The 16,314-nt window shown below is 50.8% G+C and overlaps 1 protein-coding gene across 2 annotated transcripts in view; it reads left to right on the forward strand.

Moving 5' to 3' along the window:
* Positions 1-14,523: 14,523 nt before the first annotated feature.
* Positions 14,524-16,314, forward strand: part of SLC24A4 (solute carrier family 24 member 4) — a gene marked incomplete at its 5' end in the record, with an annotated part of 120,035 nt that continues 118,244 nt past the window's right edge. For both annotated transcript variants that reach the window (XM_079769492.1, XM_079769493.1), the window contains one exon: positions 14,524-14,656. In XM_079769492.1, coding sequence (XP_079625618.1) covers positions 14,524-14,656 — 133 coding nt within the window. The remainder of the gene's footprint in view (positions 14,657-16,314) is intronic.

A 16,314-nucleotide genomic window follows, 5' to 3' on the forward strand; every position in this document is an offset into this window, starting at 1 on the left:
GTACAGCAGCCCAAGAGCGTAGCTTGCGCGTGTTAATATTGGATTATTTCTCTTCGTAGTTAGCTGCCTCCTCACTTCACTGTTTCCATGGCGACGCTTCTCAAACACCACTTCATACTCTGCATACACAATGTAAACAATCTGCAGTTGAACATTTCCCAATTTAGGGGTTGGAAGCCATAGCCAGCAGGCCTGCCATTAGGGATAAAAGCGAGACTCCAACCCTAGGAAGCTGCCAGAAGGGGAGGCTGGGGGGACACAGTGTGAGGGATGCCAGAGCCAGGTCAGAAGGACTGGGGGTCAGAAGGCCACTCCCTAAGTAATCTGCCCCTTCATTAGTGGGCATTTAGCATAGGAGGGGCTCTGGGTGACTTATGGAACTGGCAGGGACTCCTCCATCACTTAGAGATGAGGAAACTAAGGCTCCGGAAGTGAAGTGACTTTCCTATTGTCACCGTTTGTGAAGAGCCAAGGCCTGAACTGGGACATGTGCGGAGACTGCACATGCTCACCCAGCACATGGTCCCTCAGCACCCCGTGTACTCTTTCCCATTGGCCTAGACTCGTGTTTCTCAATTTCAGCACCAGGCTCTGGGAAGTCACTGCCAGCTGAGCGGAAAGACACGTGAGATGATGTTCAGTTGTTATTCTGGCCTAACCAGCACCAGGCCCAGAGGAACGGCGTTGGTATGGGTCTCTCACAGGTGCCCAGAGCCCCGAGATCAAGGAAATAGGAAGACAGAGGAGGAGGCAAGCAGCTCATCGGGCATCCTCTGTGTGCCCGATACCGACTGAGGTTGGTGCTTCCATACGCATGGTCTTGTCTCACCTGTGAAACTCATCGACGCCCATTCAACCGGAGTCAAGGGTGGGCTCAGCCTGCATGACAACCAAACAGAGGAGCAGAGCCTGGTGGAGGACGTTAGAGAGAAACTCAGCGTGGACACAGCCAGAGGTGTAAGACAAAGCAAGTTCACGAGGAGCTCAGAGGCACGCGTGGGGAAACCAAGACCAACAGACAAACCCAAAGGACAGCAGTGAGGCCCAAACTGGGAGACCAACCCAGGGCTGGGTGCTGAGCGGGATGAAAGAGGGAAACCAAGGTTGCACACGGGCCCTGGGAGTGCATCCTGCAGTTAGAGTGTCCATGGCTCCCCTTTGTGCGCTTCGGGACACGTGATACACGAGAGAGGCTCCTGTAGGCGCGCAGGGCTCGGTGGACAGCGACAAACCTTTCAGCCAAGATCATCCCTGTGTTCACAGCCAGGAAACGGAGGCACAAAGAAACTCAATGACAGTCTCCGGGCACCAAACCTGTGAGATGGAAGTTCAAGTCTGTAGGCTCCAGCCCTGCTCTCGGCTCTGCATCACTGCCTCTCCTGCTTCCGAGGTAGAGAGAAATAGGTGGAGGGGCAGCGTGCAGGTCCGGGGTCTGCGGAGAAGTACGGCTGATGGACAGAAGTGGAGAGAGGAGGGGTGGAGCAGAGGGACCCTAGGGAGACAGGCACCCAGTGAGGGTGCTTTCTTTTCTCCAGGGGTCTAGTGCTGGGGTGACACTGGTTGTCCAGAGCCGCCTGACTTGGGGCTTCTTGTGGCGACAGTCTTTGTGCCTCTTGTCTTGAGAATTGCCTCTTCTAGGCTTGCTAGGTGCAGGAATGTTACCTGAGGCAGCACAGACTGGTACCCGGCCTTCTCCTCGGGGCCAGACACTGGTGCATCCAGGCAGGGTGCCCAGAAGACAGAGACAGCCCTGACGGGCATCTGAGGGCCTCAGTGTCTGTCTCTACTGGAGCGGTTTCTCTGCTAAAGAAAACGGGAGGACCTGAATAGACACGTCTCCAAAGAGGACATACAGATGGCCAACAGAGCTGTGCCAAGATGCCCAACGTCACTAATCAGCAGGGAAAAGCCAATCGAAACCACAGTGAGATGCCACCTCATAGCTGGCAGGATGGCACCATCAACAACTCAACGGGTAACGAGTGCTGGCGAGGATGTGGACAAAAGGGAACCCTCTTGCACTGCTGATGGGATTGCAAGTGGGTGCAGCCACTGTGGAACGCAGTATGGAGATGCCTCAAACATTTAAAAATAGAGCTGCCATAAGACCCAGCAATTCCACTTCTGAGTATTTTATCAAAAGAAAACAAAAACACCGATTCTAAAAGATATGCACGCCTTGTCCATGGCAGCCTTATTTATAATAGCCGAAATATGGAAGCAGCCTCCATGTCCATCAGTAGATGGATGGATAAAGAAGCTGTGACACACACACACACACACACACACACACACACACACACACACACACACACACCAGAATATCACTGAATACAAAATAATGAAATCTTGCCAATGGTGACAACATGAATGGACCCAACAGGTTAAGTGAAAGAAGCCAGAAAGAGAAAGACAAATCCCATATAATCTTGCTTATATGTGGAATCTAAAAGCAACAATAAATAAACCAGACAAAACAGAAACAGACCCATAGATAAAGAGAACAAGCCGATGGTTGCTAGAAGGAAGGGGTGGGGGAGGAGGGGTAAAATCTTTAAAAAGTATTACCCTTGACTACTTGAAAAAACAAAACAAAACAAAGCACAAAGTACATAGACTGGGTGGCCTATACACAACAGAAGCGTATTCCTCATGGCTCGTAGCTCTGGAGGCTGAGGTCTGAGAGCAGGGTGCCGGGTGGCCAAACCCTGGTGAGGGCCTCATCGGGTGCAGACTGCGGGCTCCTCGTTGCATCCTCACGTGGCCGACTGCAGGGTGGAAGCAAGCTCGCTCGTGACTCTTATCAGGGCACCAATCCCACCCATGAGGGTTCTACCCTCATGACCTCATTGAATCCTTCTCAGAGCCTTATGCCTAATACATTAGGGGCAGGCTTTCAACATATACATTTGAGGAGTGGGAACACAAACTTTGCCAAAAAAATTTTTTTTAAAGGAAGGAAGAAAAAACAAAAAACAAAAAACACACAAAAATCAACAACAGGGACTCAGCCTGCTGTTTGGGGGACAGAGCACTAGAGGCATGGTTTTTTCTTTTTATCAAAGGAGCTGTTTTTATTTCGTCTTTACGCACACGTAGTAATGCACACGGTTTCCACATAGTGAAAGCACAAGGAGGATTGTTGATTTTTTTTAAAATAGAGAAACCTCAGACTTTTGCTTTCAACTTCTTAGCAACCCTAGCAGCCTTTGATTTCTGAGCAAATGATCCCATGATTGCTGTGTCTTCAGCAATGAGCCAGATGTCTTGGGAAGCTGAAGAGAAGCTCAGATAGCTTGATGGCATTCAGGGCAGTGGTACAGGGAACAGAAATGACAGGAGAGTGGACAGGAGATGGGGAAACCAAGGAGGTCAGCAGCACCTCTGTAGCAGGCAAGCCATGGCCTCCCTAATTTCTTCCCTGGTTCTGCTGTGAATGCTTCTAAAAATCATCACACGGGGCCTAGACGGTTTGGCTCAGTGGATAGAGCGCCGGCCAGCCTGTGGAGTGAAGGGTCCGGGGTTCGATTCCGGTCAAGGGCACACGCCCAGGTTATGGGCTCGATCCCCCGTAGGGGGCATGCAGGAGGCAGTTGATCCATGATTCTCTCTCATCATTGATGTTTCCATCTCTTCCTCTCTGAAATCAATACAAATGTATTTTTAAAAAATCATCACGCAGTTCTTAGTTATAGAACTTTGCTCCTGCATATTGATGCTCTGTGGCAGGGAGAAAGTGACTGCTGTTGCAACAAGGCTCCACCTCTTACAGGTCAGGGGCTCCATTTATTAACTTGTTGCCCAAGGGCACAAGTGTCCTGACAGTGTGTCTCCTCAAGGCCAGACACTTCCTCTCTCCCCCTCAGAGACACCAGGGCTCCACCTTGGACTCCCTCCGTGCAAACCAGAGAGTGACGCCGAGACATGGGTGCAGGACCCCCTCCCCAGTTATGAGGTGACCTAGAGAAGGTTCTGGTGGAATGGCCAGGTGAGAAGTCGGGGTCCACAGAGGCAGCCTAGGAGGGGTGAATTCAAAAGCAGGGTTATGAAGCTGACCATGCTGGCTGGCTGCTCACTGTCTTTTGATCACTGGCCTTTGAAACAGAATCCTAATCATGAGTTTATACGTTATTATTTACCAGCAGCCCGAGAGATTAGAATTCTCTCGGCTTGAACGCCTCTACTGTTCACAGGCTCGGTCCCGCGAGCGGGGCGGTTTCAGCAATTGGTGGAGGGCAGAGCAGTGCTGTGTGTTGATCACAAAAGCTCTTTTCTTTCTTTCCTTGGTTATCTGCTGAAGTATCTGCGTTTTCCTACCCCAAATATCACCACCCTGCAGGTAAGAATTTGCTGGAGAGTTGGCTTTCAGAACCTGGTTAAAAGGCGGGAGAGAGAAAGGCCCCAAAGCTAACCAGTGACATTCACCAGAAATCCTTTAAATTAATTTCAAACACTGAGTCATACAGACCCATCAACATTGCATAACAGCCATTAAAGCATTAGTGTGACTTTGGGGGACACTTTATTATGCAACTCAGTGGCAAATCTCCTCTGGGGCCTTTTTTTTTTTTTTTTTATTCCCAAAAAGAGTTGCAGTTCGCTAATTTATTTTCTTTTTATTTTCAGATTAAAATTTTTATTTTTAATTCAGAAATGATTGACATATAAAATTGTATTAGTTTCAGGTGTACAACACAATGATTCAATATTTGTCTATATTGTGAAATGCTCACCACAGTAAATCTAGTTAACATCCATTACCTCACATAGTCACAATTTTTTTTGTGTGTTATGAGGACTTGGAAAAAAATTTATTTCTTTTAATTTAAATTGTTTATTGTTGACATTATTGCAGATTCCTCAATTAAGCCCCCTTTGTCATATCCATTGAGCCCCTGCCCTCCTTCCTTGGCCCTTACAACACTATTGTCTGTGTCTACGGCCAATGCATATACTATGTTTTTTATATTTATTTACTAGAGGCCCGATGCACAAAGACTCATGCAAGAACGGGCCTTCCTTCACCTGGCTGCCGGCAGCGCCTTCTCTCTGGCTGGAGCTACCTTTCTGCTTTCCCATGCTGCCCAGAGGCCCTGAGCGATGGGGTGATGCAGGATGCCTGCGCTGTCGCCATGGCGATGACGCAAGCATCCTGCCCCCAGCCGCTCGGTGCCTGCATATGGAAATTAACCCGCCATATTTTTGGGGTTAATTTGCATACTCACTCCTGATTGGCTGGTGGGCATTGCGAAGGTACGGTCGATTAGCATGTTACTCTTTTATTAGTGTAGATTTTATTTTTCAGCACCATTTATCCCCTCTATTCCCTTTTTCACCTCCACCCTCCTTCCTCACCTCCCTGCAATGTTGTCCATGTCCATGAGTTCTCTCTCTTTTAAAAAATATTTCGCTAATTTATTTTCAAATGGGCTGAGTCTGGGTAGATCCCGGCCTCCAATTCAGCCTTTCGCCTCAGCACAAGGATAATGTGCCATGTGAGATTTGGTAGCTTCATGAGAGCCGTGCTTGGTATTTTAAAAACACTCTCAACTGTATGCAAAGGCAGAGCCACCCGTCCATTCATTTAGCAAGTGTTCACTTGTGTGTCAGAAGGCTGGGCTCTGCACCTGGAACGGGAGCTCTGAGCTCTAGTCTCGCTTTGTCCTTTCTGAGTCTCAGTTTCGTCATCTATAAAAGGAAGGCTCATTCTTGAGGCAGGACGGGTAAGAGCAGGGATCCTGGACCCAGACTGCCTAGCTTTGAATCCCTGCTTTGTCGCTTATTTGCTGTGTGGCTTTGGGCAAGTTACTTAACCACTCAGAGCCTGTGAACTGATGGTTATATTGGTACTTAGCTGACAGAGTTGTTGGGAGGATTAAATGGGTCAATAGTTATAAAGTGCTTTGAACCCTGGCTGGCTCAGATCAAGGATAGATAAACACGATATGTAGGTATGATTGCTCTTGTTGAGGCCCTGGCAAGACTCATCAGGCCATTTCCCAGCTCTCTGGGCACACGGCTGGACCTCATTTCTAATCTCCCATGCAGCCGTGGTCACGTGGCTGAGTTCTAACCCACAGAATGTGGGTGGAAGCAAAGTGACCATGTCCAGGTCCGAGCCATGAAAACCTTCCATCTGAGGTTCTCCATGTCTATCCCCCTCTGCAGTTCCAGCGGAGATGAGCTTGGCACCCCTGAGGCCAGGTGCTGAGGATGGCACAGCCACGAGATGGAAGCAAATGAAAAATAACCTTCATGAAGCCTGTGAGATCTGGGGACAGCTAGAGCTACTATAGCAAGGCCCTGGGCTAGGTACAGAGTTCGATAGGGACTAAGACATCTTTCCAGAGGGGCTGAGTCAGGCTGTGATTGTTCACTTGCTTGACTCCGAGTTTCTGTTATTATCTGGGTAACTGATCCAAAGGACGCCCAGTTCTCAGGCTGGGGATGAGAGCTTGTATGTCTAGCAAGTGCTGGCCAGGAATCTGGTGAGTCCCGCAGACAGCTGCCCAAGCTGGCCACCCTCGCTGTGTGGACAACGGGACCACATTTCTGCCCAGATGCCACAGAGAGCTGCTCAGGTTCCCCAGGCAGTCACCCATGTTCAAGGGTGGCATTTAGTACTCAGGTCTTGGTCCTTCGCTGTCTTCCCAGCTGTGGCTGCCCCTTGAATGGGAATTAGCAGGAATGTTTGTGTAGGAGCCATCAAAATGGGCAAAGTGAAACTTTCCCTCAGTAAAACTCAAAACATAATCCATGCCCTGACGAAGAAGGCTCATCTCGTGCAACTGGCTCCTGGTGTGGGGTGGTTTGCAGAGTGTGCATCTGAGTGGGAGATGCATGTGTCCCAGCAGTCTCAGCTGCATTTACTAGTTCCCCTTGTTCCAGGTTTGCTCCCCCTTTGATGAGAATCTCTCTCCTCCAACACTCTATCTGCCCTTTCTCCCAGCACTTGTCATTTTTCACCTGATCTGATGGTCATTTCTACCCATGGATCCAGACCCTTCCGAAGATGCAGGGAGGCCAGGAATTTTGAGGCCGGGGCCATTAGAAAGAAATAAAGAAACATGAAAACAAAATAGAACGCTTTCACAGAAAAACAAAAGCACACGCTGCTGTAGTCTTTGGCTGTGCCTACACCGATCATAAAGGCAAATCTGGCTTTTGTGCAATGTCATGGCTCACACTACGCATGGAGAGGCCAATCCAACAGCAGAAAATTAGCAAGGGTGAAAATTGGAGGCACCTTTGAGCCATGTCCTTTGCCAAATAACCCTTTGTACTGTCCCTGTGGTTAGCTCAACCTGCCTTTATTCTTGAAATGCAATAGCTGAGTGAGTAGAGGGGCAGTGGGATGCTAATTCTGCTTCTGTCTACTCTGCAGGGCTAGTATGGGAATTACACATTATATAAGGATGAAAACACTGCTTATGGCAGATGCCAATGGGAGAAACATGGTGGGCCAAGCCACATTTGCCAAAGGGCCAGGTATGCTTGTCTCTTTCTTCCCCGAGGATTTATTGAGCACCTACTAAGTCCAGGTAGTGAGCATGGTAGCTGTGGTTCTGGTTCCCATAGGGCTTAGAATCTGGTGGAAACTATACACAAGCAAATGATAATTATAACACGGCATGATGAATTACAATAGAACTACAAGGCACCATAAAAACACAAAAGAGGGGGCTCTTCACTCAGACTTCAGTGGTCCTGGAAGCCTTCTCAGAGGAAATGATATCTCTTCTAAGACTGGAAGCAAAAGGAAGATTTAGGTATCTTAGTCCGTTCTGGCTGCTATAACAAAAATACCACAAATGGGGTGGCTTATAAAATAACAAATTTATTTCTCACCGTTCTGGAGGCTTGGGAATCTAAGATCAAGGTGCTGGAAGATTTAGGGTGTGGTGAGATCCCCCTCTCACTGTGTCCTTGTGTGACAGAGCTCTCTGGGGCCTCTTTTAGCAGGGCACTAATCCCATTCATGAGGCTCCACCCTCATGACCTAATCACCTAGCAAATGTCCCGCCTCCTAATACCATCACCTGGCCAATAGATTTCAACCAATGAATGGGGAGAGGGAGGGTCACAAATATCCAGTCCATACCACCAGGCACAAGGGGGCTTTGGAGGTGGGAAGGCATGTTCCAGGAAAATGAAACAAGGGTTACCTCTGAAGAACAAGGAAACTGAAGCGAAAGGAAGGTCATGATGAAAGATTGGGGAGGAAGGGCCAAGAGGGTCTGGAGCAGTGGTTCGCCAACCTGGCTGCAGCTTGGAGAAAATGCTAATGCCCAGTTCCCACCCCAGGTGGTTTAAAAGCTCCCAGGTGGAACAAATGTGCAGCCACATGCAGGATCTTGTATACCAAGCTAAAGAGCTGGAAGTCTATCCTGAGAGCCACAGGGGGTCTCTGAGGGTTTTATGGAAGGAACGGACATAACTGGATTTTTGTTTCTTCAGGAAGATTACTCCAGCTGCTGGGTGGCCAAAGGAAAGGGCTGAAAAGGCTGGGGTTAGAGACACTGGTTAAGAAGGTTGCTGCGGGGTCCAGGTGAGGAACAGAGCCCGAGGGGTCAATGGGGATGGCAGGAAGTGGGCCAATCTGAGGTCTGGGGGATGATGGACTAGAGGGGCGAGAAGATGAGGTTAAGACCTGGTTCCTGACTTGGACAATCCTCTGAAAAGGCTCCAGCTCCAGTAATTTCAGCCAGAGAATTGATTAGCTCTCTGGGAAGAGGGGTAAAGAGTGAGAAGAAAGGATGGCCTCGGACAGAGGCCCAGGGAGCCCAGGGGGCCCAGGGAAGAGCTGGTCAGAGAAGGAAGAGATGGAATGCCATAAGCGTGCACCACCATGAAAGCTAAGGATGTGGCTTTTGTAAGAAGGGTGCATTCCAGAGCATCAGATTCTGCGGAGTTGGACCCAAAGGTCACTGGTGACCTTGACAGTGAAGATGAGTGGGAACTTGGGGTGGTGCTGAAGTGATGGTGAGAGCTGGCGCCACCTAACAGGGGCAGCCATTCTTTATCTTTTTCACATTGTAGCCAGAATGTGTTTCCTTATTCATTCCCTAAGTACTTTCTTTATTAAGCACTGGGCACTGTGTTCAGAGCTGTGGATAAGACAAGTCCTTGACGCAGAAGACAAGCGAGGAGACAGATACTCTCATTCATATCAGAAAGCCGCGTGATGTGAGTGCTATCACAGAGATGCACGCCAGGGGCTTTGAAAAAAGCAGGATCAACGGTCCTAGGGAGGAGGAAAGGGGCAGGCAGGAAAGGTCCTGGAAAGCAAGGAAGAGGAACAAGGCTTGCGCTGGTATGGCTGTCATTGGGTGTCCACTGCAGAGTGTAGGTCTCAACTAGCAGGGGAGGAATAGCATTTGTAGACCTTCTAGCGGTTGGATGGGACCATGTGACTGAATTTGGGCAATGATCAGTGAGGAGCGAGGAGAACATCACGTCCAGGCCGGAACACTCATTTGCCAGTGCAAGATCCTCCAGAGGTCTCGCCTCCCTCGGGCAGGGTGAACAGCAATGTTCGAAGCTGTGGCTGCTTCTAGGTACCCGAATAACTACCCTCAAGACACATTTCTCTTGATAGACAAGTATAAGGGAGAAAATACTATTTTCCCTCCACCCATCCACCTTAGGTTCATTGTCTAGGGCAGTGGTTCCCAACCTTTCTTTGGCCATGCCCCATCTAAGCATCTCTAAAATCCTGATGGCTCCCCCCCACCCCCCGTGACATATAATTCTTATTATTCAAAAAGTAAACTCAATTTTCACGTGGAGGAAGCCTAAAAGGCCATTAACTTGGTCTAAACAAGCTTCCAAAGAACATGGCATCCATGAAAGATAAAAATAAAAGAACAAAAGGACAGTTGAAGTATTGAGGAAGAAATCACTAAGAAGATGTTTAAAAAATAATAAAATGAAGTGATATGAAAAAATAGCCAATAAAGTTTCAAAACATATAATAGAGAACTGAAGTGCATAAATATGTCACAATATATTTATATACTGTATATGAGGCCCGTAGAACCATAAGAAATGCAAAAAAAATCACTTAATAACTCATTCTCAAATTGCCCCCCCTTAAAAATCAAATTGCCCCCCTGTGGGACATGTGCCCCATGTTGGGAACCACTGGTCTAGGGCCCAGTAAATTAGACCAGCAACAGACAGGCCAACAAGAGAAAATCAGAAGTTTATTAACACGTGCATCGTACATACACGTGGGAGCACCCAGTGATGAGTAGCTCAAAGGGGTGGTTAGAACTTGGGCTGATATAGCATCTTAAAGAATAATACATTTTTAGAGAACTGACAACAAAGGAAAAAGGCTTTGAACTTTTAGGGGTAGCAAATTGTGGAAAGGCAAATATATGGGGAAACTATTGGTAGATGAAGGCTAGTTTTAGCAAGGTTTGTTAGATTCCTCTGGTGCTATCTCTGCCAGTACGGATCCAGAGTTGTCACCAGTGATTGACTATGTCCTCCCTGGTGGAGAGGGGTGGAGGCATCTCTACAAATTCATGTCCTGCTTTTAGGCAAATAGGGGAAGAGCAGAGAGCTTTTCTTGAAACTGTTTCTTCTCATTTGCCTTCAGCTCAAAATAATCCTTATACCAAAGTGGCATTTTTGGAGGTGGGATATTCAGCTACCGCGAAGCAAACTTTTGCTGTTTTACTGTCACTATAGCATAACCTAGCCCAGTGTAGTCCCTAGACCAGTAGCATCAGCTCCACCTGGGAACTTGTTAGAAATACAGATTCTCAGGCCCCACCCCAGACTTACTGAAGCTGAAACCCTGGGGGTTTAAAGAACACCCCCACCCCAGGGGATTCGGATTCTCGCACAGGTTTGAGAACTGCTGCCCTGGCTGGTGCAGACTGATCTGTCTGGAAGGCCAAGCAGGAGGAATTATAATTCATAGAGGTCATCCTAGTAAACTTGGAAACACAGAGTAAGAAGACTAATTAAATGGCGAGGTGTTCATGTCATAGAAAATCGTTTTTATGTTGTTATTATTTGTTTTTTCTTTTTTAGAGAGAGGAAAGGAGAGGAATAGAAACATCAATAATGAGAGAGAATCATTGATTGGCTGCCTTGTGCATGCCACCACCTGGGCATGTGCCCTGATCAGAATCAAACCATGACTTCCTGATTGATAGGTTGACACTCAACCACTGACCTATGCCGGCGGGGAGAGAAATATATATTTTTTAATATATATTTTTATTGATTTCAGAGAGGAAAGGAGAGGGAGAGATAGAAACATCAATGACGAGAGAGAATCATTGATCGGCTGCCTTCTGCACACCCCCCACTGGGGATCGAGCCCGCAACCCGGGCACATGCCCCTGACTGGAATCAAACCTGGGACCTTTTAGTCCGCAGGCCAATGCACTGAGCCAAACCAGCTAGGGCGAGAAAATATTTTTTAACAAAAAATTATTGTACCCATCCCCAAGATGGTGAAAACTGGCCGTGTGAACAGTCTCCTCCTCTGTTGCATCAGAAGAAAATGCTGCTGCAGAAAGGATACGCCAAACCCAGTGTCACAGAAGCCACACCTCGGGCCTAAGAGAAACTCACAACCTGCTTGCCATTTCTCCTGACGGCCTTGCTGACTTGGAAAATGCTCCTGGATGCTTTGAATCCGAAAAGCACATACAGCCCAGTTCTTCCCTCTGCTGGGTGAGCCATTAGAGCTTCGGCAGAGGCTGCGTGGTAATGGGCACTGTTTAAATGAAGCAAAAAGTACAATTTCAAAGCAATTGCTTTTTAAACTGTCAAATAAAAGGAATCCATCTGTGCATGTGAAATTATTCCGAGCGTTCTAACTATTAGCTGAAAGCAGGTGAGAGATGTCAACGAAAAGAAATGTTCTAGAAAGAGCTAGCGAATGTTTAAAGACAGACGCCCGATGACTCCTTTGGCCTGTTTTGGATTAAGAGATGTCTATTTTCACCAGCCCTAGGTGAGCTCCATGGAAAAAAGTTTTAAGAAAAATGTAAATCCTAGCAACCAGATGCCATTCTGTTCGTTGGAGTTGCTTTAATCAGTATGCCTATGACCCTAACTGCATATTACCACTTTAACTTTCTCCTTTGCCTAAAATTTGATGCCAGGAGCCCTTGGCCTGCTTTCCGGGTGATATAGCTAACACTGTCCTGTGGCCCTCTCTTTGCTGTTGATAAATGCATCCTTGTACAGCCTAGCCAATGAGAAGGATATTCGGCCAACGTCTGAGAAGTGTCTTGTCCATCCCTGGCAGGCATGCTTGGCCCAGGGCACCCATGCGGAGGGCGCCTCAGTGGTAAGGCATCGCTACAGACAACACAGAGCCCTGGCTGTTCTCTGCGAGGCCAACTCCAGCCTTTTCCATTGCATTTTCTCTAGGGGTTTCCGCTGCAATTAGACGTGTTCATGCCTTCAGTATCTTTGTAGGCACGGAAACTGGGCTGCTGAAAATAAATAATTAGGGAACCTTCTGCCTCCCCTGGCCCTTCAGGTACCTCTTACCCGTGCCACTCCGCCAGGCTTACCCAAGCAAAAGGATCCTGCTTACTCAGCCCACGAGGAACCATGGTGATGGGCTAGAGACTCGGAAGGGCCATGCTGCTGGCACGTGAATGTTAAACATGCACATTCTGACTCAGTGGGCTGGAACCTCAGAGCCTGAATTTCTTGCAAGCTCCCAGGCAAGGCGCGTGCTGCCGTGGCCCACATTCTGAGCAGCGAGGGGACAAGCACATTCTGCAAAACCGTGACTTCTAGAACAGACGCGACTCAACAGGCATTCACCGAAGGGTCTGGCTCCATTTTGACTTAGGATTCCTTAAAAGCAGGGACTGGATCTTACACTTTTAAAACATTTTTTTTTTTTTTTGGTTTTGTTTTGTTCTCTAGCTGGCACTTGGCACAGGTCCCGCACACGGTGGGTGTGTATTTATTTAATTAAACAGAGCTGGCCTTGTTCCAAACGGGATTTCAAGCGGCCTGAAACCCCAGCAGGCTGTAGCCGGGTGCCTGATGCACTGGCCAGGGAAGGAAGCCTGTCCCCGGGAGGTGGTCTCCAAGCCTCTGGGCTGATGCCCTTCCCCCAAAGGTCCCCATCACCTCCGAGTACCTGGGTTACACCTCGGCTGCTGCTCTTTTGAAATTCTCTCTCCTGCCCCATTTTAAAATCGGTTTACACTAGAGAGCCGGCCAGAGGAGGAAAACAAAACCAAACCAAACCCAGAAAGCCCTGCGGAGCGGTGAGGCTCAGGCACATCAAAAGCTCCGTTCTCCACCCAACTCTCAGGTTTCCCTCTGCCTGGTCTGCAGGTCGGCCCTGCGCCCCCGCCGCCGGCCCCCCGGCCGCCCCCAGAGCCCTTCGGGAGCCGTCCCAGCGGGCACAGGAGCTCGTGGGCTTCCTGCTGCAAGCCTGGCTGTTGGCTCTGCTTGAGTAATTAATCTTCTGGAGCATCTCCTGCACCCCCGAGGTGTGTGTGTGTGTGTGTGTGTGGGGGGGGGGGTCGAGTCACCCCGGAGGTCGTGGGGAGCTCGGACAAGAGCGACTGCTCTCTGGAAACCCTTGTTCCAAGAGTCCCTGCGGAGCCATAACCTGTTCCTCTCGGCAGCAGCCTCCGAGGGCTCTAGAGGCCGGGTTCGGTGCGGCTCCACAGGGGGAGAGACAGAGGAGGAGGGAGGAGGGAGGAGGGTGATGATATTGGTCAGTAGTTGAGCCTCCCCGGGGAAGGGAGGAGCGCGCGGGCGAGTGCGCCCTAAGGGAGGAGTACACGTGCTGCTAGGGGGGTGAGAGGCGGGCGGGAGGGAGGAGAAGGGAGGCGTGAGCTGCAGGCGGGAGGCGCCACGGCCTCGAGACGCAGGCGCCAGCAGCCGAAGAGAAAGTTCCCGTGGAGAGCTCGCCCCAGGGAGGGCCGACGTCGAGGCCGCTCGCAGCGAGGGTCGCAGGTCCCGCGCGCCCGGCCTGCCTTCCTCCTGCGCGCCCTGGACCACCCGGCTCGGCTCCTCGGGAAGCTGCCGCTGCCAAACTTGGAGGAGGAGGAGGAGGAGGAGGAGGAGGATGCTGCGAGTGGGAGCGGCGGCGCGGGGCGCGGGGGCGCACTGAGGGCTCCCCGGGGGCGGCCCCAGGTGAGGCTGCCAGAGCTGCGGCCCCGCGAGCCCGCCGAGCCCGAGCGGCCAGGTAGCGGCTCCAGCGCCGGGACTGCGCCAGCCCTGCCAGCCAGGGCCGCCGGCGCCACCGCGCCCGCGTCGCCTTCTCGCCACAGAGCCATGGTGCGCGGTGCGCGCACGCCGCGAGCGGGACTCTGAGCTCCGCCACGCCGCGCGCCCCCACCTCCTCTCCCTGGGCTTCCCCGCCGGCCCTCCTCGCGGGCCATGAAGCTTTGGTCCGGGGACTCGCGCCTCTGAGCGGAGCGGCGCCCGCTCCAGCCCCTGCGCCGCTGGACCCCAGATAGCGCTCCGGCGGCTGAGCCTCCCCATCTCCCGGGACCGGCACCCAGGCGCTCCGGGATGGCGCTTCCAGGCCCCCTCCGGCCGCGCAAAGTTCGCAGGAGGCGAGAGCTGCTGCTGCAGCAAATTGGCTTCGTGTGCGCGGTGCTGGCGCTGGCGTGCTGTGCGCCCGGCCTCTTCGGCGGCAGCCCGGGTAGGTGCCTGGGTGCGGGCCGACTCGGGAGTTGGGGGGCTTGGGCTGGGAAGCCTCGGGCAGCTCCGAGATGTCTCCCCTTCCTTCCCCGTCAGGTGGGTCCCAAGGGCTCATTCAGTCCCCTCCCCGCGGGGCACGTAGCGCACACCCGGGAGGGCTGGTGTCGACGCTCTGAGCCCTGGCGCCGGTTCCCCGAGCTGCGTGCAGCCCCTGGGGGCTCAGGACGCGGCTGCCGGCTGTGTTACTAGGACGGAAGCCAGAGCCGTGGCCCCTCCACGCCAGAATCTGTCTCCGGAGTGTGCGGGGATGGGCCGCGCAGCAGGGGTCCAGGTGTGGACTCCCTTGACCTGAGGGGTCCGCCTTCCTCCTCTGCGGAGCGGAGAGACGGTTGTACTCCGCGTCCCCGGAAAACCCACATTCAGAGGCTGTGAACTCCGTCTTCCCTCCCCGGGTGGCTGCTGCCATGTTTCAGCATCGCTCTCCCAACTCCTCTCATCCCCCGGGTAGTAGCGCTGGCGTCTGGGGCACAGCCCACACCTCCTTCACCCAAGAAGAGGCCCAGGGAGTTGAGTGTCACATAGGATATGCAAATCCGAGGTGGAGAGCAGGAGAAACTTACAAAAAAAAACCCAAAAAAACCCAAAAACCTGGTGGTGGTGGTGGTGGTGGGCATGCGAGCCCCTATGGAGTCTTCAGAAGACACTCACTTGGCCGACATTGCCATTTTTAATGGGATGCTGGGGACCTTTTGTTTTTCACATTTTAAAAATATGAAAAATGCAGGTGATTTAGCAAAGTGGACACGAGGTAAAGAGGCAGTACCTTCTCGAGCAGTGAGAAAGGGACAATGTAGAGAGGTTTATAGTGAGTGACAGGTAAAATTTAGCTGGAACTTGATTAAACTTGAAAAAAAGAAAAAAAAGAAAGAATACTGCTCTTCAAAACCCATACTTTGTGATTGAGGATGTAAGGTTAAGCAGTGGCGGTTTCCAACAGAAAACCAGAATGGTTATTTGCACATCTTAATACCTGGTGCTTTGCCATGGGGCAAGGCGATGTGTTTTTCCCCTCAATTACACATCAGAGATAACAAAACAGCTCTTAGGTGTCAGCATTAGAGAAGGGTTATCACGAAGCTGAGGCCGTGTAGGCATCAGGAGAGGTAAGTGAATGCTTTAAAGGTCCCGTAGTGAGAATCGCCCGTGTTTGCGGGATCAGGACTTGCTTTTAGGAGTTTAACTGCGTTTGGTCCCTGCCATCCACACCTGTGATCTCACGTGGTCCTCCGTGTGGCCCTTGGACCAACAGAGTCAGCATCACCTGGGAGCTGGTTAGTGCTGAAGCCCAGGTGCCAGCCCAGACCCACCAAACCAGAATCTGCATTTTAACGCGGTCCCCAGGTCATTTGCACATTCAAGCGTGAGAAGCCCTGGGCCAGACCCCGTCGATCTTCTCCACCTGCTTGCTGGCTTAACTGTCCATTCGTAGGCCCTGCAGAGCTGGGACACCTGAACTTCTTCACTAGCAGAGAACTTCCTGGTCACTTTTCTAAACCCTTTGTTGCCCTTGCGAGGGGCCGGGAACGGAGAGATCTTAGCCAAGGTCAGAGCACATGCTGACCCACCTGGGACTGGAAACAATGAACTCCATCTAGGAAA

This window comes from Cnephaeus nilssonii, assembly GCF_951640355.1.
Source record: "Cnephaeus nilssonii genome assembly, chromosome: 4".
In the NCBI taxonomy this organism is placed as follows: Eukaryota; Metazoa; Chordata; class Mammalia; order Chiroptera; family Vespertilionidae; genus Cnephaeus; species Cnephaeus nilssonii.